The 23,105-nt window shown below is 43.8% G+C and overlaps 1 protein-coding gene across 1 annotated transcript in view; it reads right to left on the bottom strand.

The window, feature by feature from the left end:
• Positions 1–23,105, bottom strand: part of sgcz (sarcoglycan zeta) — a 315,374-nt gene that overhangs the window by 48,318 nt on the left and 243,951 nt on the right. The window contains exons 4-6 of the mRNA XM_031814950.1: positions 19,695–19,782; positions 11,608–11,730; positions 666–738 (exon numbers count right to left, since the gene is read on the bottom strand). Of these exons, the coding sequence (XP_031670810.1) occupies positions 666–738; positions 11,608–11,730; positions 19,695–19,782 (284 nt within the window). The remainder of the gene's footprint in view (positions 1–665; positions 739–11,607; positions 11,731–19,694; positions 19,783–23,105) is intronic.

Consider the following 23,105-nt stretch of genomic DNA (forward strand, 5'->3'; position numbering starts at 1 on the left):
ATTTCACTTGTTCTGCTCCGGTCATTACCCGTCCTCCCCAATTAAGGTGCCACCAACCTCCTGTGGTTTAGACGCTTTATGAATACAGACCCTGGTTCATTCTATCCATCAGCCATTGACTGAGAGGGCCAATGCAGTGTGCCCTCGCTGACCCTGTATACAGCATCTCATCTGATCCTTACCTGGGTTTAATGTAGATGACTGGAGAGTGTATGGAGGAGCAGCCTGGCCAGGACCGCCCTCTTAAAGAGCTGTATAACTGCACTGCACTACAGTCTCTACTGTACGCTCACATCAGGATGACCACGCCGCCAAGGCCGACGGGTTTTATGAAGTCAAGTCAAGGGCTCTCGAAACACTACTGGAATAAACAGGTATGGACACACACATAACACACACACACACACATATAACACACACACACAACACACACACATAACACACGCACACTCTCCCTTTCTTTTAATGACTTTGGGGTATCTTCAAAGTAACAGTAAATGAGTGAGTCAGTGTGTGTGTGTGTGTGTCCAGCCATCTGTGTGCTGTGTGTGTGTGTGTGTGTGTGTGTGTGTGTGTGTGTGTGTGTGTGTGTGTGTCCATCCATCTCCATGTGTGTGTCCATTTGTGTGTGTGTGTGTGTGTGCGTGTGATTCCAGAATGCTTACTTGAGATCCTGGAAAGGTTCTGCTCTGATGTGGGATGTCTCCACTGAATGTCCGAAGACGACACCTTCGTTCCCTGAGAAAGACAATAGAAAGACAACAGAATAACAATATGAGGACAATAGAAAGACAATAGAAGAACAACATGAGGACAATAGAAAGACAATAGAAAGACAATAGAAAGACAATAGAATAACAATAGAATAACAATAGAATAACAATAGAATAAAACATGAGGACAATAGAAAGACAATAGAAAGACAATAGAATAACAATAGAATAACAATATGAGGACAATAGAATAACAATAGAATAACAATATGAGGACAATAGAATAACAATAGAATAACAATAGAATAACAACATGAGGACAATAGAAAGACAACAGAAGAACAATATAATAACAATATGAGGACAATAGAAAGACAATAGAATAACAATATGAGGACAATAGAATAACAATAGAATAACAATAGAATAACAACATGAGGACAATAGAAAGACAACAGAAGAACAATATAATAACAATATGAGGACAATAGAAAGACAACAGAAGGACTGTATGGGGACAATAGAAGGATAATAGTTGTACAATATAAGGACAATAGAAGAACAGTATGAGGACAATAGAAAGACAATAGAAGAACAACATGAGGACAATAGAAAGACAATAGAAAGACAATAGAAAGACAATAGAATAACAATAGAATAACAATAGAATAAAAACATGAGGACAATAGAAAGACAATAGAAAGACAATAGAATAACAATAGAATAACAATATGAGGACAATAGAATAACAATAGAATAACCATATGAGGACAATAGAATAACAATAGAATAACAATAGAATAACAACATGAGGACAATAGAAAGACAACAGAAGAACAATATAATAACAATATGAGGACAATAGAAAGACAATAGAATAACAATATGAGGACAATAGAATAACAATAGAATAACAATAGAATAACAACATGAGGACAATAGAAAGACAACAGAAGAACAATATAATAACAATATGAGGACAATAGAAAGACAACAGAAGGACTGTATGGGGACAATATAAGGATAATAGTTGTACAATATAAGGACAATAGAAGAACAGTATGAGGACAATAGAATGACAATGGTAGTACAATAGAAGGACAATAGTAGTACACTAGAAGGACAATAGTAGTACAATAGAATGACAATAGTAGTACACTAGAAGGACAATAGTAGTACAATAGAATGACAATAGTAGAACAATAGAAGGACAATAGTAGTACAATAGTAGTACACTAGAAGGACAATAGTAGTACACTAGAAGGACAATAGTAGTACACTAGAAGGACAATAGTAGTACAATAGTAGTACAATAGAATGACAATAGTAGTACACTAGAAGGACAATAGTAGTACTATAGGAGGACAATAGTAGTACAATAGTAGTACAATAGAAGCCATAGAAAGACAATAGTAGTACAATAGAATGACAATAGTAGTACAATAGAATGACAATAGTAGTACAATAGAAGGACAATAGTAGTACAATAGAAGGACAATAGTAGTACAATAGTAGTACAATAGAAGCCATAGAAGGACAATAGTAGTACAATAGAAGCCATATAAGGACAATAGTAGTACAATAGAAACCATAGAAGGACAATAGTAGTACAATAGAAGCCATAGAAGGACAATAGTAGTACACTAGAAGGACAATAGTAGTACACTAGAAGGACAATAGTAGTACAATAGTAGTACAATAGAAGCCATAGAAGGACAATAGTAGTACAATAGAAGCCATAGAAGGACAATAGTAGTACACTAGAAGGACAGTAGTAGTACAATAGAAGCCATAGAAGGACAATAGTAGTACAATAGAAGCCATAGAAGGACAATAGTAGTACAATAGAATGACAATAGTAGTACAATAGAATGACAATAGTAGTACAATAGAAGGACAATAGTAGTACAATAGAAGGACAATAGTAGTACAATAGTAGTACAATAGAAGCCATAGAAGGACAATAGTAGTACAATAGAAGCCATATAAGGACAATAGTAGTACAATAGAAACCATAGAAGGACAATAGTAGTACAATAGAAGCCATAGAAGGACAATAGTAGTACACTAGAAGGACAATAGTAGTACACTAGAAGGACAATAGTAGTACAATAGTAGTACAATAGAAGCCATAGAAGGACAATAGTAGTACAATAGAAGCCATAGAAGGACAATAGTAGTACAATAGAAGCCATAGAATGACAATAGTAGTACAATAGAAGCCATAGAAGGACAATAGTAGTACACTAGAAGGACAGTAGTAGTACAATAGAAGCCATAGAAGGACAATAGTAGTACAATAGAAGCCATAGAAGGACAATAGTAGTACACTAGAAGGACAATAGTAGTACATTAGAAGGACAATAGAAGCCATAGAAGGACAATAGTAGTACAATAGAAGCCATAGAAGGACAATGGTAGTACAATAGAAGCCATAGAAGGACAATAGTAGTACACTAGAAGGACAATAGTAGTACAATAGAAGCCATAGAAGGACAATAGTAGTACAATAGAAGCCATAGAAGGACAATAGTAGTACAATAGAAGCCATAGAATGACAATAGTAGTACAATAGAAGCCATAGAAGGACAATAGTAGTACACTAGAAGGACAATAGTAGTACAATAGAAGCCATAGAAGGACAATAGTAGTACACTAGAAGGACAATAGTAGTACACTAGAAGAACAATAGAAGCCATAGAAGGACAATAGTAGTACAATATAAGGATAATAGTAGTACAATATAAGGACAATAGAAGAACAGTATGAGGACAATAGAATGACAATAGTAGTACAATAGAAGGACAATGGGGCAAAAGAACACAGACACTGGACAGAGGAACTCTGCCTAGAAGGCCAGCATCCCGGAGTCGCCTCTTCACTGTTGACGTTGAGACTGGTGTTGTGCGGGTACTATTTAATGAAGCTGCCAGTTGAGGACTTGTGAGGTGTCTGTTTCTCAAACTAGACACTTTAATTATGAAATAACACATATGGAATCATTTGGTAACCAAAAAAGTGTCAAACAAATCATTTTTTAATTTTTATTTATTTCACCTTCAATTAACCAGGTAGGCTAGTTGAGAACAAGTTCTCATTTACAACTGCGACCTGGCCAAGATAAAGCAAAGCAGTGAGACAAAAACAACAACACAGAGTTACACATGGAATAAACAAACATACAGTCACTAACACAATAGAAATGTATATATACACAATGTGTGCAAATGAGGTAAGATAAGGGAGGTAAGGCAATAAATAGGCCATAGTGGCGAAATAATGACAATTTAGCAATTAAACACTGGAGTGACAGATGTGCAAATGATGAATGTGCAAGTAGAGATACTGGGGTCCAAAGGAGCAAAATAAAATAACAGTATGGGGATGAGGTAATTGGATGGGCTGTTTACAGATGGGCTATAGTTGGATGGGCTATTTACAGATGGGCTATGTACAGGTGTAGTGATCTGTGAGCTGCTCTGACAGCTGGTGCTTAAAGTTAGAGAGGGAGATATGAGTCTTAAGCTTCATTGATTTTTGCAATTCGTTCCAGTCATTGGCAGCAGAGAACTGGAAGGAGAGGCGGCCGAAGAGGAATTGGCTTTGGGGGTGACCAGTGAAATATACCTGCAGGAGCGAGTGCTACGGGTGGGTGCTGCTATGGTGACCAGTGAGCTGAGATAAGGCGGGGCTTTACCTAGCAAAGACTTATAGATGACCTGGAGCCAGTGGGTTTGGTGACAAATATGAAGCGAGGGCCAGCCAACGAGAGCATACAGGTCGCAGTGGTGGGTAGTATATGGGGCTTTGGTGTCAAAACGGATGGCACTGTGATAGACTGCATCCAATTTGCTGAGTAGAGTGTTGGAGGCTATTTTGTAAATGACATCGCCGAAGTCAAGGACCAGTAGGATAGTCAGATTTACGACGGAATGTTTGGCAGCATGAGTGAAGGATACATCTTTTATATTTAATATTCTTCAAAGTAGCCACCCTTTGCCTTGATGGCAGCTTTGCACACTCTTTGCATTCGCTCAATGAACTTCATAAGGTAGTCACATGGAATACATTTCAATTAACAGGTGTGCCTTCTTAAAAGTTCATTTGTGGAATTTCTTTCCTTCTTAACACGTTTGAGCCAATCAGTTGTGTAGTGACAAGGTAGGGGTGGTATACAGAAGAGAGCCCTGTTTGGTAAAAGACCAAGTCCATATTATGGCAAGAACAGCTCATATAAGCAAAGGAAAATTACAATCCATCATTACTTTAAGACATGAAGTTCAGTCAAAGCATAACATGGCAAGAACTTTTAAAGTTTCTTAAAATGCAGTCGCAGAAACCATCAGGCGCTATGGTGAAGGACCACCACAGGAAAGGAAGACCCAGAGTTACCTCTGCTGCAGAGGATACATTCTTTAGAGTTAATTACCCAAATAAATGCTTCACAGAGTTCAAGTAACAGACACATCTCAACATCAACTGTTCAGAGGAGATTGCATGAATCAGGCCTTCATGGTCGAATTGCTGCAAAGAAACCACTACTAAAGGACATCAATAAGAAGAAGAGACTTGCTTGGTGTCACGAACCGGCTCAACGCCCGTAACAAAGGGAGACAACGTGGAGATAAGGAGTAACAAAATATATATTTATTAACTAAAGCAACTAAGGAAAATATACAATGGTGTCTGTAATCAGTAATCAGTAGTGTAAGCGAGTGTTTTGCATGCATGAATGTGATAATGCAGGGTGTTGAAAGGTGCCAAAGCAAACAAACAAACATGCCACCAAGAACCACAACACAATCTACAAAGGTGTCTGCATGGAGAGAGTCTCTTCCATGAATGTGGAAGAGGTATATTTATCCTGGGAGACACATGGCCCAGGTGTTTCCCATGAAGCTGACGACCCTCCCAACTCCACCCACCGGCATCCTAATAAGGAAACAAGAACAGACAGAATACGGCAGACAGAGTGGGAGGGTCGTCACATTCCCCCCCATAAAACCGGGGACCAACAAGGACCCCGGAACATCATACCAGCCTCTGCGTCCCAAATTGACACAGCCTCTGCGTCCCAAATTGACACAGCCTCTGCGTCCCAAATTGACACAGCCTCTGCGTCCCAAATTGACACAGCCTCTGCGTCCCAAATTGACACAGCCTCTGCGTCCCAAATTGACACAGCCTCTGCGTCCCAAATTGACACAGCCTCTGCGTCCCAAATTGACACAGCCTCTGCGTCCCAAATTGACACAGCCTCTGCGTCCCAAATTGACACAGCCTCTGCGTCCCAAATTGACACAGCCTCTGCGTCCCAAATTGACACAGCCTCTGCGTCCCAAATTGACACAGCCTCTGCGTCCCAAATTGACACAGCCTCTGCGTCCCAAATTGACGAGGGGTTATGTGTTCACACCTCCACCAACCAACCTCCTCCTCCCCAGACCTCAGCAACCTTTGTGCATAGGAAGCAATATTTAAGAGGAAAGAAGAACACGACCAGGAGGGAACAGACATTATGAGGGGTTATGTGTTCACACCTCCACCTGCACCAACCAACCTCCTCCCCAGACCTCAGCAACCTTTGTGCATAGGAAGCAATATTTAAGAGGAAAGAAGAACACGACCAGGAGGGAACAGACATTATGAGGGGTTATGTGTTCACACCTCCACCTGCACCAACCAACCTCCTCCCCAGACCTCAGCAACCTTTGTGCATAGGAAGCAATATTTAAGAGGGAAGAACACAAGACCAGGAGGGAACAGACAGGAAAGATAGAACATGACAACCCGAAACAATGGTCAGTCACGTAAACATTCAGAAACATGGCACAAAAGACCAACAGCTACAAACTCCAACGAAAAGAACATCAGGGTCCTTAATTTTTACAACTCCCAACGATTCATAGTCACTTCCAACGATTCATAGTCACTGCCAACGAAACAGAATTTCACTAATTTCAATCATTTAACCTTGTAGTGTTCAGCGATCTTCAACAGCTGTTCTTTAGTACATAATTCTAACAGGTCCTCTGATGGAAAGCGAATGAACTTGTATACATGAGACACCATAGTCATAAGTAAATAATCTTGCTCAACCCCTCTGCTGAGCACATCAGACCACAACCAGAGAAATGACAATCACCCTGAGCACCACAGAAGAGAGATGAGATACGGAGCTTCCCCAAAACCTACAATAACTCAACCCTAGTCTTCGTGCAGATTTGCGGTGGGTATTTACGCACTGTAGCCCGCTGGCAAGGAAATAGAACTCCCCAGCATGCTGGCAAACTCCACCAAGCCACGGATGTGCCCCCGAGACAACTGCTCAGTCCACAGACACCACACAAAAATAACAAACATTTAACCATGCCCAACATGTCCAAAATTTAAACACGTCGCTAAGCCTATCAGGGGAAAAAGGCTATAGCTCCGGGTAGCAAGTTCCACTACCCTACACAAATCTCCTGAGGTACACAGCCGATTTACTCACCTCCTCAGACTGACTTCCCAACAGAAAGTAGAACAAGAGTTTCCAGGCTAGGCAGGGCCTGGAAACTAACCATTCTCTCTCCAACGCAGCACACAAACCAAACAACAAAGGCAACCAATACTGGGCCTATCAAACTCAATATGCAAACCAAACACATACCTCCACGGTCTCCCAAACCAATAGTTCAAAGATCCCGGATGAGCCCCCACTTGTCACGAACCGGCTCAACGCCCGTAACAAAGGGAGACAACGTGGAGATAAGGAGTAACAAAATATATATTTATTAACTAAAGCAACTAAGGAAAATATACAATGGTGTCTGTAATCAGTAATCAGTAGTGTAAGCGAGTGTTTTGCATGCATGAATGTGATAATGCAGGGTGTTGAAAGGTGCCAAAGCAAACAAACAAACATGCCACCAAGAACCACAACACAATCTACAAAGGTGTCTGCATGGAGAGAGTCTCTTCCATGAATGTGGAAGAGGTATATTTATCCTGGGAGACACATGGCCCAGGTGTTTCCCATGAAGCTGACGACCCTCCCAACTCCACCCACCGGCATCCTAATAAGGAAACAAGAACAGACAGAATACGGCAGACAGAGTGGGAGGGTCGTCACACTTGGTTACGAGCAATGGACATTAGACCGGTGGAAATCTGTCCTTTGGTCTGATGAGTTCAAATTTGAGATTTTTGGTTCCCACCGCTATGTCTTTGTGACGCAGAGTAGATGAATGGATGACCTCTGCATGTGCTGTTCCCACCGTGAAGCATGGAGGATGAGGTGTGATGGTGTGGGGGTGCTTTGCTTGTGACACTGTCAGTGATTTATTTAGAATTCAAGGCACACTTAATCAGCATGGCTGCCACAGCATTCTGCAGTGATACGCCATCCCATTTGGTTTGCGCTTAGTGGGACTATCATTTGTTTTTCATCAGGACAATGACCCAACACACCTCCAGGCTGTGTAAGGGCTATTTTACCAAGAAGGAGAGTGATGGAGTGCTACATCAGATGACCTGGCCTCCACAATCACCTGACCTCAACCAAATTGAGATGGTTTTGGATGAGTCGGACCGCAGAGTGAAGGAAAAGCAGCCAACAAGTGCTTAGCATATGTGGGAACTCCTTCAAGACTGTTGGAAAAGCATTTCAGGTGAAGCTGGTTGAGAGAATGCCAAGAGTGTCCAAAGCTGTCATCAAGACAAAGGGTGGCTACTTTGAAGAATATAAAATGCATTTTTTTAAACACTTTTTGGGTTACTACATGATTCCATATGTGTTAGTTCATAGTTTTGATGTCTTCACTATTATTCTACAGTGTAAAAAACGAAGAAAAACTGTTGAATAGGTGTGTGTAAACTTTTGACCTGTACTGTATATAATGTAATTCAAGCCAGCTAAGGTCCTGATTAGCCAGTCATGTGTAAGATGACACTGATGATGAGAAGTCCTGTGATATTACAACATTAATGTGTGTGATACTGACACCACATCTCAAATGTGTGATGTGAGAATTGTCCATTTCGAAAGGTACACGCTGAGTAGACAAAACATTATGAAGACCTTAATACTGAGTTGCCTTAAAGCCCTCAGAACAGCCTCAATTCGTTGGGGTTATGGACTCCTCAAGGTGTCGAAAGCTTTCCACATGGACTCCAATGCTTCACACCACTGTGTCAAGTTGTCTGGATGTCATTTAGGTGGTGGACCATTATTGATACACACAGGAAACTGTTGAGCATAAAGAAACCCAGCAGCGTTGCAGTTCTCCTACTACAATAACCTGTTCAAAGACACTTCAATCTGTTGTCTTGGCCTTCACCCTCTGCATTTCACACAGACACAATCCATGTCTCCATTGTCTCAAGGCTAAACAAATCCTTCTTTAACCTGTCTCCTCCCCTTCATCTACACTGATAGAAGTGGATTTAACAAGTGACATCAATACTGTTCCTAATGTTTTATCCACTCAGTGTACGTTAGAAGTTTCAGGTTTCAAACTTTATTCGCCACGTGCCCAGGATACAACAGGTGTAAAACAGTACAGTGGAATTCTTAACTTGAGAGCTCTTTCCCAACAATGCAGATGATAATAGAAAATAGAATAGAAACATGTATCCAAAAATAACATCAGTCAAGTAGCCCATGTTAGAACACATGGCAATGACATCATATCTCCCCACACTAAACAGAGATAGTATGAGTGATGTTCTTGCATGGAGCACATACAGAAACATCAGTTTCTTCCCTCCATCCCTCCCACCAACCCTCCCTCCTTCCTCCAACCCTCCCTCCTCCCTCCAACACTCCTTCCTTCCTCCATGCCTTCATTCTCCGTGAGCGACGAAAGACAACATCAATCACCTTGCAGACCTCCGCCACTTTCTCTCCCTCCATCTCTCACTCTCACCCCCCACTTTCTTTCTTTCCTGGCTTTGTAATGGACAGATCTTTCCAATTACAGAGAGGAAAAGGGGGAGGATGGAGGAGGGGTGTCTGTTCGCCCACGACCCCCGACTGCTTCCACTTGACCTCCCCGCCGCCTCGTTTACCGGGAGAGACCACCGCGCCAGGAAAGCAAACAGAGATAGGCATGTGCTTTTTCTCTCTTAATCTTTCCTTCACTCTCTCTCTCTCTCTCTCTCTCTCTACTTCTCCCTCTCTACTTCTCTCTCTCTCTACTTCTCCCTCTCTACTTCTCTCTCTCTCTCTCTCTCTCTCTCTCTCTTTTTCCTTTTTTCCCTACCTCTCTCTCTTAATTTTCTCTTCCGTCCCTCTCTCTCTCAGTCCCTGTCTCTCTATCTAATGCTGATGTCTGCATGTAGGCCACACACAACAACTGTCTGAGTTCTGCTCAACCCACTCACTAGCAGTCGCTGTGCATTGCTGCACACAGGCCCTTAGCACCATCACAATCTATCTGGTTGCTATGGGAGCACTGACCTGTGAATGGAGCCTTTTAGACTGGGTAAATCCACCCAACTGACCCGCATTTAACATATAACTGTACCTGCAACTGCTTTAAACCCAACCTCAGTCCCGCAAGATTATTTTAGGCGTATGTGACACAGCTCACTTGCCAGGCATGGACTCAACAATTCTGCTCCCTATAGGCAATATCAAAAAGCTCAAAAATATCCTACGAAATAGGTTAAATCACCAGAGATTCTCACATGGCCCATTATATTAGGCTATCGGTATTGCTCTGCCACATCAGCAAATAGTCTAGAAGTAGTTTGAAGAGAGCAGATTCTGAGAGACTTGCACATTCTCTTGAGCTACGTTTTATAGCCTACCTTTTAGGAGTGGGACGATTTTCAGACCGAGACAAATATGGGCGATCAATATTTATTTCTAACCAAATTTAGTAACCCATAGCCTAATCCTATTTAGGAAGTACATTTCCTTGGAAGGATAACGTGCCACGTGCTTCTCCGCCCATGTACAGACTATAGCCTACTCTATTTAATAGAGACCACACGGGTACCTGATCTCACGCGTATGGCTACTGAACCTGAAGCAACAGGACTGATGAGAGAGGAGACTTCTCTTTCTCTTGAGCTACGTTCTGCATACGTGATATAGCTTATCCTTTGGGAGGATGATTTGCTGGCAGAGACAAATAAATGGGTAATGGTTGGTTGAGCGCCCTGCACTTCTCTCCGTTATCAATAATGATTTACAGACATTGTAGTAAACTATAGTCTAATCATATTTTATTTTATTTCCTTGAAAAGATAACTACCACTTGGTTCTCCGTTTATGCATAGGCAGTCTACTCTATATATACATTATTTGTGGGTAACGATTGAATTAAAATGGCCAAAGGAAAATATCTTCTCTTTGAAGAGAGCAATTTCTCTAGCAAGAATTTAGCTAAAATTGTCTGGGGGTGGTCTGAGTGGGGAGGGGGAAACTGAAAACGAGCTGTTATTGTCAGAGAGGTAACTCATGTACAACATATATATAAAGCACAGGACTGCACTGGGTTTTTAATAACAATCATTTGGGGGATGCTTATATTTGTCCTAGTACAAACATGATCAAGTGTGTAGTAATACTTATGTGTGAATTTGAAATGTGTTTTTTTGGATATCCCAACTCCCCCTCAGAGTGAGGTCCCAGACAGGGTCTGCCTCAACAGCGAGCAATTAAGGTAAAGTGCCTCGCTCAAGGGCACATCAACAGATTGATCACGTTGTCAGCTCGGGGATTCAAACTAGTGACCTTTCGGCTACTGGCCAAACGTTCTAATCGCTAGGCTACCTGTCACCCTAGAGGCTACCTGTCACCCTAGAGGCTACCTGTCACCCTAGAGGCTACCTGTCACCCTAGAGGCTACCTGCTGCCCTCTGCCTGTGTGTTTGTGTCTGCATGCGTGCGTATATGCGTTACCTGTCACCCTCAGTTTCTCAGTGCCGATGCTGATCTCCTTCTCGTCAGCGGAGAAGAGCACCCGCTCCCCGTCAGGACTCCTCACCTCGAACCTCTGACACTGGGCCTCCACCATCTCCGAGCCTGGAGAGAGTGCGGGAGCGAAAGAGAATTAGACTTAAAAATCCCCTTTGTTGGGTCAATGTCATACAAAACACAAACACACTACAAACCATCACATATCACACCTCACCTCCATTGCAGGTGTTTACCTGAGGGCTAAGATGCAATGGTTTTTGAAGAGAGATTAAGGGCAGTTGAGAGAGAGAGTTCTAACTATTTGCACATCATTGTAACACAGTACATAGCCATAATGACATTTGAAATGTGTCTCTTCCTTTGAAACGTGTGAGTGTAATGTTTACTGTTCATTTGTGACTGTTTATATATATTTAGCTTTCTTATCTATTCCACTTGCTTCAGCAATGTAAACATATGTTTCCCATGCTAATGAAAAGACAATTGAATTGAGAGATAGAGAGCGTGAAAGATGGTGCTCAACATAGTGTACCACTTGGTACAAACAGGTTCTTACACTGAAGTACTTGACTTAACAGCTTGTGGTTAAATGTTGCCTTTATACTGAACAATATCTATTTGAAAAGCCTTGTTTTTGAATGGCTGGTTGTGAATTGAAACATGGATGGTCATGTAAAACAACCTATCATGCTCGACCTGCAGCCTCTGTAACTCTAAGCATATGGCAGTACTGTACAGCACACAATAAGGATACCTGACCATGTGCCCCTGTTCCATTGAAGACTTGAGGCAGAAAAGCCTTGGTCTACAACCAGAAACCATTGCTTGTCTTACATAATCAGGTCAAAGGTTAAAAAAAAATACATAGCTATTAGCTATCACCTCCTTCAAATCTTTCCGACCTTCAGGGACTGATAGGAGAGGGCATTATTTGTTTGTTGCCTCTTCATCCCTCCCTCCATCCCAATCCAATCCACTCTTCCTCCTCTCTTTTCATTTGGCCTTAAGTCTTGCTGAGCTGAGGTTAAAGCCTGGTCTACTGCTAGCTGCTCAGAGCTGTGCTCTTCAGCCATTCCATCTGTCAACTAGCATCCCAAGAGTGCCATGTCAGTCATAACAAGACTTTATTACTGGTGATCAACCTGGGATGACCTTCCATCTGATAAGGTAAAGAAAATGTCCGCTCCCTCTCTGGCCCTTAAACACATCGGACAGATAAAGCTATCCTGCTGTGTTGGCTGGTTTTTCACAGCTTTTTTTGGTGTTGTTTGTTTACTTCTCAGGTTGTCTTTTTAATGTTTCTGGATTCCGAGGCTCGTTTTTCTGTTGTTTAAATGGCACTTTTTTTCTGTTCCGTCTTCATTGATTCGTACTAACGAAAATAATTGTTCCAATGAGGATGAAAGGATTTGAAATAGTTTGCAATAAAGACACTGTGGGCTGTTATCCAGCGGAGATACATTTCTGATAACAATTAGTATTGGAGGCAATTATACTGTAGTCTCTTGAAATTGATCTTGAAAAATCAAACAACGTTGGGCATCAATCTGTTCAGCAATGAAACGTGGTTTCTATTTCTTTCTTTCTGCTGGTGTCGTTTAAAAAACCCATCATGTAGGCAATTCAGATCCTCCTCATGTAGACTCCTAGAAGTGGTTTGCAGAGTTTGACAACTTGTTTTTCTACCAGCCCCATCTGATTAAAAGAAAAAAGGTGGAATAATGATGACGGTTGGAGATTAATAGTACCCCACTCCCGCAGATAAAGCCAACCTAATTCCAATGGATGCCGATAACGACAGGAGTCCTCATTAAGAAAAGTGTTAATTTATGTGCTCATTTGATTAATCCCCACTTGACCGAATCTTACTATGATGGGTTTCTCAGGGGCCCTTATTCATATGCTGTGCCTGGCTTCTCTCCTGCTCTGCCTGCTGGCGATGGTACGGATATGATACAAGCAGACACAGAAAAGCAAAAGGGATGGGAGGAAAAGAAAGGATGCAAAGAGAGAGAGAGAGAGACAGAGAGAGAGAGAGAGAGAGCGAGAGACAGAGAGAGAGAGACAGAGAGAGAGACAGAGAGAGACAGAGAGAGAGACAGAGAGAGAGACAGAGAGAGAGAGACAGAGAGAGAGAGAGAGAGACAGGGAGAGAGAGACAGACAGACAGACAGATTGGGGTGACAAACTGAGAACCAGAAATAAATAGCCGTGGCATCGCTGCAGACTACATCAAAACAACAGTGTGGTATTCAAATGAAACTCTCTCCTGCTGATGTCACTCCGTTGCTCTGTCTCCCTCTCTCTTGCTCCGGGAGAGGAGGGGAATTGCAGGCGAAGGGGGGTGTGTTAAGGAAGAGGATGCTGGTGTGACGGATGTGGGGTGGCGGGCGTTGCACTCGGGGGTCCGGCGACACACTTAGACGCCACGGTTGTGAATAAATCACTAGATGCTTCAAAAAACATGTAAATGCGGCAGAGACCAAGGCATCGAGTCACAGCAGGAAGCATTCACACCCCCCTGTTCTCTTCCATTCACCCCCCCACCCCCCCCCCCCCCCACCCCTGGCCAGGGCGCTGTTCTCTTCCATTCACCCCCCCCCCCACCCCCCACCCCCGGCCAGGGCGCTGTTCTCTTCCATTCTACTCCGCCTCTCATTGAATTTCCACATTACTGTTTGACTTTGAGATAGAAAAGTCATATAGTTTGACTCTGATTACATTTGCGACATGGTTACAACAGTGCTCAGCATCAACAGCACCCGGCGTCAACAACCTCAACTCTCAACCGTCCTTCAGATCCCATAGACTTCCACTTACAGTGGATACGCTCCAAAGGTCATCAACGTCTCCTCCAGTCCCCCAGATACAACCACAGGGGAATTACTCCTATTCACACAAGTAGAGCAACAACACCACGCAGGAAAGATAACAGGATTCAACAACCAGGCGTTAAGCCACTGTTAATACTTGATGAACTTTCCATGTTTTCATGCCCGTGGTCTAGGCGCGTTTTGTTCTCTGGCTCTGAGGTACATGACTTCAGTTTAAGAAAAACGTTGACTTAAGTGAGGTACATTTAGAATGCTCTCTTACATTTTTAAACGTTGTCAGGAAAGCCAAAAGCAGCGCTAACTGACTCTGACTGACTCCCTGACAGCTCCGTATGTCCTCACCCTCAAAAACGTCAAAACGGATGAATTTAAACATCAGTGGTATGTGGTGTAAGACAGTGATAAGCGGTTGTCTCACCAAGCTACCTTAAGATGAACGTCACTCTGGATAAGTGTCTGCTAAATGACCATAATAACTGCAAATGTAATATAAGAGGTGGAAATGGCTGCTGGGCGTCAACGAAAACACTCTAGAGCAGAGTTTACACTCACAACACTTCACGGGGTGGCTTGTTAGGGCACTTTGGAGCACTTTGGAGAAGACAAGGACATTGCCACTTAGCCACAACCGGTGATAAGAAGTAGTTATATCCACGTTGACAGCAACAGCCCACACCGAGGAGATATTGGGTCTGGACTGTCGTCTGAAACTTTTACTCCTCAGAAGATTAATGACAACAGGGCGTTATAAACGAGCTGCTCGAGATCATTAATTGATGCAGATTTTCCTGTGATTAGAGAAGGATGAAGGATGATCCTCTGTGGTGATATTGAACACGCAGGAAATGTCACTTGTTCAATCAGAGATAGGGTTCCAATGTCACGACATTGCAGACGCGACATTGCAGACGTGACATTGCAGACGCGACATTGCAGACGCGACATTGCAGACGCGACATTGCAGACGCGACATTGCAGACGTGACATTGCAGACGTGACATTGCAGACGTGACATTGCTGACGTGACATTGCAGACGTGACATTGCACCAACCAAAGGCTGAGTGCCACGTCAACGACTGTCAGGCATCACATAGCTATAGGATATAATGTGTTGAGTGAATATGTTCAACATCCAGGCGCCGTGAGAAAGCAGATGACTGCTTTGTAGTCAGTCTGGAACGAGGGCAGTTTGGGGGTTTGGGGAGAACCACAAAGAGGGAAGGGGCAATCCCTGTTTGGTGCCATTTTGACCTGTCAAATACAAAGTAGAGGGAATGGGGGAAGAGACAACAAAGTCTGGAGTCATTTTTTCCTGTCAAAATATAAAGTCTGAAGGAAAAAGTTGAAGTTTTGAACTCGTCGAGTTAGTTGGTCACGGGAACTCGTCGAGCTAGTTCGTCACGGCCCCTTTGAACGAGGGCTGAGAAATGCTGAATTAATTTGGACTTTCAAAAGTAAACACTGAAGAAGGTGATGCAACTCTGCGAAACAACGAGGTCATCGCTGGTCTCTTTTTGAAGTGCTGAAATCAGTCAGAGAGCGGAGTCTCCTGGAAGAAGACCTTTCGACTCTTTGAAGGTGCTTTTTGAAAAACTAAAGAGCCGTGGAGTGAAGCAGTCAGAAAACTGCAGCGCGCAGCAACTTTTACCCCAAGTTAGAAAAACTACACATGATTTATGGACAAACGTACACAAATTATGTATCTAAATAAGATTACACTCATTAATAAAGAGCGCGGGAGAAAAAAGGGAAAAAGTGTGGTTTCAACCGACACATTAATCAAGAGAATCTTTTCGGTCAGGGAGACGAAGGAGGCAAAGAAGAGACGCTGCTAAAAGGTGGATTTAATCACACACTCTTCATGGCTGTCTGTAAACACGGAGGCCTGCGGTGTCATCTGTACATACACATCAATAACCGGCATGACATTGATGGGAACAAAGCAAAATGAGTACTTCCTTCATAAAAATGGACAGATTCTATTCTAACACGTCCCAATATACCTATAGCAAATATGTTCTCATTGAGAATGATCTCGCGTCACAAAGCATATGCACTGCTAGTTCATCCTCTTTTATATGCCACCTGTGAAGAACAGTTCCAACCGGTCGGTAGTAGCCACAGGGAAAGACGGCCCTGTGCCCCGTACAGGCATAGCAGACATGATCAAATGTATAATTCATATTCTTGTCACTGAAGCTGTCTCTTACCCAGAATGACTCAAGGGCAAGTTAGACTTTGAGTACATACCAAATTGTTTAATAGCAAGTAAGAGCAAATACCAAAATAACAAGGAAGTAGAGCTTTCAACACCTGTTCCTATTGGACGCTAAGAATGGGTGACAGAGCGGGGATCCAATCAGAGTGCCTCATCTCTTTACCCCAAAGTCCTGTGTGGTAATCCCAGAACATCTCCCACTCCCACCCTGCCTTAATCCATTCCATATGATACAGCAGCTGGAGAAAAAAAATGAGTGGAACGATTCCTCCGAGATAAAAGAGAAAATAATTACTGAGCAGGAGAAGATAACGGGACAAAAATGAAGCCCGAAGTTTAGAAGCTCATTACAAAGTCATAGGGGAGTTTGCCAGTTTAAGGTTTGAAGTCCATTTCTTCTAGGAAAGGGACAAGGAGAGGAAAGGGTATTAAAGCAGTGTTTTGGATAGAGTGTTCGGCTGGACGGTGAAAGTCACTTCTAGAATTGGCAGCGTGGCGGGTGAGAGTGATCCCTGTGACGTTGTTGTCACACACTCACAGTCACATACGCCCTTATGCGCTGTCTTTCCCAAAAATGCATTTTGGCCCCCGTCGCCAGTTTTGGGCGCCTGTCTCCTGCCACGGTCGTAATGAAATCTTCCAGCAAAGTGAGAAAGCCATTTATTACCCAGAATACACTTATACAAATGAAAAGTCAATGACACACCCCAACAACAAAAAAAGACAACAGACGTTCCCGTTCGCCCTCGCTGTCCTCCGAGCAGCTGGGCACCACGTCCAGAAAATACTCTCATGATGTTATTCTCTCTCCGAGGGGGGAAGGAGGACACAGGACTAGGAGATTGCTGCTGTAGATTGATCCAAGGACAGTTTTCAGTTTTTCTTCACTTCTGATTGTTAAGGATTTAGAGAGGCTAAGCTGATCCTAGATCTGTGGTTAAAAGCAATGCCTACATGGAGAGGAGGACAAATAGCATTTTGGTGTCAGAAAGGGGGGCCAAAAGCCTACTTTCAGTGGGCCAAGTTCACTTTTCATTTTTACGAGCCCTGATTCGGATATGGGCCATGACAGGTCCTCACTCAAATTAACGAGGTGACAGGAATAGAGAGGAAGGAGGGAGGGAGACAGGGAGGGAGGGAGACAGGGAGACAGGGAGGGAGACAGGGAGAGAGACAGGGAGGGAGGGAGAGTAAAACAGAGAGCTCAAGGCTCAGTGACGGCCCTGTCTGTTCCTCTGTGCCACGGGGTAACTTCATGGCCTTTAGCAACTGGCTGAGGGAGGGGAATAAGGTGTGTGTGTGTGTGTGTGTGTGTGTGTGTGTGTGTGTGTGTGTGTGTGTGTGTGTGTGTGTGTGTGTGTGTGTGTGTGTGTGTGTGTGTGTGTGTGTGTGTGTGTGTGTCGTTGGCTGGAGTTCCAATGCCCTAATAGCACCAAGGTGAACTGTGTGTGCGTGTCTCCTCCAAGGACCTTATGATCAGAGCACGTCAGCCATGATTTCAAAGTGTGTCTCATAATTGACTGTAATATAATTTATCTTAGCTTATGGACAGAGGAACTTTGAAATACAGAGAGAGAGAGACAAACAGACAGACAGAGAGAGAGACAGAGAGAGAGAGAGAGAGAGAGAGAGAGAGAGAGAGAGTAAATTAAAGAGAGAGAGAGAGCGTCAGACCGACCGACAGAGACAGAGAGAGAGTAAATTACAGAGAGAGAGTAAATTACAGAGAGAGAGAGAGCGTCAGACCGACCGACAGAGACAGAGAGAGAGTAAATTACAGAGAGAGAGTAAATTACAGAGAGAGAGAGAGAGAGAGAGAGAGAGAGACCGACAGACAGACAGACAGACAGACAGACAGAGACAGACAGACAGTAAATTAGAGACAGACAGACAGACAGAGACACAGAGACAAGGAGACACAGAGACATACAGAGAGAGAGAGTAAATTAGAGAGAGAGAGAGAGAGAGAGAGAGAGAGAAAGAGAGTAAATTAGAGAGAGAGAGAGCGAGAGAGAGAGAGAGAGAGAGAGAGAGAGACATACAGAGAGAGAGAGAGAGAGAGAGAGAGAGAGAGAGTAAATTAGAGAGAGAGACATACAGAGAGAGAGAGAGAGAGAGAGAGAGAGAGAGAGAGAGAGAGAGAGGAAACTGTGGATGGGACGATCAGGATGTGGAGTAGAACTCCAAAGTACCACACTGTTCTCCTATTGGAAGATGAATGTTATCACTAGCCAGTTCACAGACGGAGGGTCATACTGGTCTCACCAGGTACCCTTATCTCCTTGGACCAGAGACCACTAAGCTGATAAGTACAATGATAGCCATCTAAGAAGGTTGAGTCTCTCTCTCTCTCCTGTGGGTCCACTAGTCTGCCAGTGTTACTGCTATGTATGAGTCCCTTCCGGATACCAGTTTCCCAATCAATCATGGCCATATCCAAGTCCAGTAAAACGTGTGCACAGTCTCCCTCCGAAAGCCCCTTTCCTCCTGACTAGAAAGTGTGTGAGTGTCGTCAACATGCTGACTCAGAGCTCCTTCAGAGACCCTTGGAATCCTTCTGGAATCTCTGACAGGAGGAGAGGAGGGAATTCTGTTCCGGACTTCCGGAACAATTCAGAACTCCCCCAGAACGATGTGTTGGAGCCAGCAAGTCAGTCAGTCAGTGAGGCACCATGCGTTGTGGCCCAGGGGGCGGGGACAGTTAACGGAAGCCCCATCATGCGCTTGGTCGGGTTCTCCCCAGCCCGGGGGTTTCTGAGGCCCTGCTGTCTTGGGGTTCCACTTCTTGGAACACAACTACCCAAGATGGGCTACTTTGTTCAAGAGTCCAGGTAATCTGTGTGTGTTAGTGTGTGTGTGTGCTTGTTCGTGTGTGTGTGTTAGTGTGTGTGTGTGCTTGTTCGTGTGTGTGTGTGGGGGCGCGTGTGTTTGTATGTGTGTGTGTGAATGCGGGTGTGTGTGGGACGGGTGTGTGTACGTGTGTGTGGCCAGCTGGTGGCGGCGGAGGCTGACTCACCCACAGTGAGCTGTCCTGTTAGCTGACCAAGGTTGTTTCTTGCGTTCACCGTCACATTCCTGTCTGACTGCAGGATCAGAGGATTGTCCTGGAGAGAGAGAGAGAGAGAGAGAGAGAGAGAGAGAGAGAGAGAGAGAGTGAGAGAGAGAGAGAGCAAACCGCTAGAGCAAGTGGCTACAGCAACAATGGATAATCTTCACAATAAATGTACCGGCACTGTTCGGGGTCAAGGACGAGTCAGTCACTCATGCTGCTGCTTAATAAACCCCTAACAGGCACTTTACATGCCAAACCATACAGAATACCTTCCCCTTCCACCTCCTTCTCTCTCTGTAGGGTGGCAGGGAGTCTAGTGTGTTGGGCCAGTAACCGCAAGGTTCAAATATCCAAGCCAGAAAGGTGATGAAAATATATTGATGTGCCCTTGAGCAAGGCACTTAACCCTAAAATGCTCCAGGGGCATGTATTACTATGTCTGACCCTGTAAAACAACATATATCACTGTTATCTGTCTGGTGTATCTGACAATAACAGCGTCTGTCTGTCTGTCTGCCTGTCTGTCTGTCTGTCTGCCTGTCTGTCTGTCTGTCTGTCTGTCTGTCTGCAGACGGTCCTCTATCAATACGTTCATCCCTCTCAGTCCAACATGCCGTGATTGTGACTCACTCATTCCTAGAACATTTAGGCTTTGAACAGAGAGCGAATAATGCACACAACAGTGGAACGTAGTAGAAAGCTTAAAGTCAAAAGTCTGTTGAAATGAGGATTGAAATTGAATATGTTTTTCATGACCTTCAACGATGAGTACGAATACATCTTCAGACTTAAAATGGAGAATTAGTGACTAAGATTGGGTTGCCGTAAATGTTGATATCATTTCCTCAGGATGACTCCATTGAGTGATTCATTAACATGAATCACTCCCATGGCCATTGCCGGAAGCAATTGTAGAGAATCCCTATACAAAGGTAGAACACAAAGGAAAACCCAGGCAGTCACTAAATAAACCCACGTGTTTACACCAAGGAGTCATCTAAACTCTATTGAATGGTCCTGATATGATCAGTAATTCAATTGCTGCAGCACACAGTCTGTCAATACACTCCACCCTTTCGTTCAAATGCAAATGTCTCAGCCACTCCGTGAAGTCACAGGTTTATATTAAGCCAACTAAATTGGGTAGTGCTATCCGGGATCCTTGAGACATCCATGCCCTAAACCCTAGCCTTAACCCCTACCCTTACCCTTACCCCAAACCTTAACCATAACCCTTACCTAATCTTAACCTTTACTTTAACCCTGACATTAACCCTTACCTTAACCATTTCAAATGTCAACGTCAATGGGGTAACGTCAGAGTTGGGACGTCCCAAGAATCCCTGATAGCATAGACCATTCTAAAAGTTGTAAAGTCAGTGGTGAGGATCCTCTGAAAAGTCACAGGCTTATATTAAGCCAGCTAAATATTGCCCTAAAAGTTGAGGGCCCAGGGTTGTGGCCTGAGACTGGCTTAGTGAGCTTGACTGCAGGTCAGAGTTCATTTGAGTCTCTGTGCAATCTGTTTGATTGGTGAAGAGCACAAACACCGTTAGAAACGCACACACACACACACACACACACACACACACACACACACACACACACACACACACACACACACACACACACACACACACACACTTAGACACTGGGGCTCAGTTGAAGGGATTTAGATGTCTGAGGTTCTGGCCCTTTAGAAGTGTGCCAGGTGCCGATACCTCTCTCCCAGAGCGCTCTCTTTTGTTCCTGTTAGTTCCTCCCTCCTCCACCCTCCCTATACACCCCACATACAGTACATACATGAAATCTGGCCCTTTGTGATGAAGTCGCCTCCCAAGGTCAAGAGGAAACGTAGGAAGAGCTTTTGTAGAAGTGCTATCGATTGGACCATGTGACCTGACCAGGTAAAACTACTGACCCCTCGTTACAAGCTATAAATGTAGTCAGGTAAAACTCCTGGTCCTAGCTATGAAAAACCCTGAAACAAGAGACTTTGAAACTGGCACGGTGCAAAACATGACGTCATCATTTGAATCTCGAAAACAAAAGAGGGGGGTTGTGGTAAGAGTCAAACAGGGTTTATTTAGAGCAGCTTGGCACCCATAGTCATAGTCTCAAACACACACCGCAGGGTGGAGTTCACTTAGCGCCGTCCTGCCGGTGTCCTGCGCCGTCCTGCCGGTGTCCTGCGCCGTCCTGCCGGTGTCCTGCGCCGTCCTGCCGGTGTCCTGCCGGTGTCCTGCGCCGTCCTGCCGCTTGGCCTAACTTAGGAGAATTCATTCAAATAACTGTCTGTGCTTTGAGCCTCCGTCGTCACGGTCAGAGGAACAACTCTCACCTCGCCACTACTTACTGATTCCAAGTCAAGGTCCAAATGCAAACTGTCCGGACAGTGTTTTTTATACCCGCATGTGTGTAGAGGTGTGGGCCACAACACACTGTCAGGTCGATTTCTACCCAGAGACGAGGAAAGGTCATTGATTGGCCAAAGACCCCTAATCCAAGACTCGACCTGTTCCAGGCTGACTACATTGCAGATGCACGCCAGATCTAACAACGTCTGGATGGGTGTTTCACATATCAGATAACCACATCATATGATAAAGCAAACTGATGCTCGACTGTCGAGGAGATGGCACGCAACCATTGGCTGATGCAGTGCAACATCTGCAATGTAGTAGGCCTGGAACACCAAGGTGACCAGTAGTCATCTTTACATACTTCTTCTTCACTGAACCAAAATTGGTTCCATATAGAACCCTTGGATTCCATATAGGGTTCTTTAAGGAACCAATTTCGTTTCTATACTGAGCAAAAATAACTTGCAAAAATGTCAAAGATTTTACTGAGTTACAGTTCATATAAGGGAATCAGTCAATTGAAATAAATGCATTAGGCCCTAATCTATGGATTTCACATGACTGGGCAGGGGTGCAGCGAGGGCATAGGCCCACCCGCTGGGGAGCCAGGCTCAGCCAACAAAAGGGCTTTATTACAGACAGAAATCTTCCTCAGGAAAAAAATACAAATAAAAGACTACCCACGATGCCCAGACTAAGATGAATTCATTAAATGCATTCTGAGAAGCAGGTCTCTCTCTCTATAATGAAAAACGTAGGGGAATGAATAAACTGCAGGTGACCCAATTTTTCTGTTGATTTCCCCAAATTAATATGCCGCTGTTCGGGCGTGAATTCAAATGAGAATATCCTGTTAAATTGGGAGAGAGTTGCTGATCCGATTGAGAGAGAGAGCGAGAGAGAGAGAGAGAGAGAGAGAGAGAGACAGATAGATTTTTTCCCCATTCTGCCACCTGCGATTCATTATCCCCATTTTCATTGTTTTCTCCTGTTTATGACGGCAGGCCAAAAC

The sequence above is a fragment of the Oncorhynchus kisutch genome, unplaced genomic scaffold (assembly GCF_002021735.2).
Source record: "Oncorhynchus kisutch isolate 150728-3 unplaced genomic scaffold, Okis_V2 Okis07a-Okis12b_hom, whole genome shotgun sequence".
Classification (NCBI taxonomy): Eukaryota; Metazoa; Chordata; class Actinopteri; order Salmoniformes; family Salmonidae; genus Oncorhynchus; species Oncorhynchus kisutch.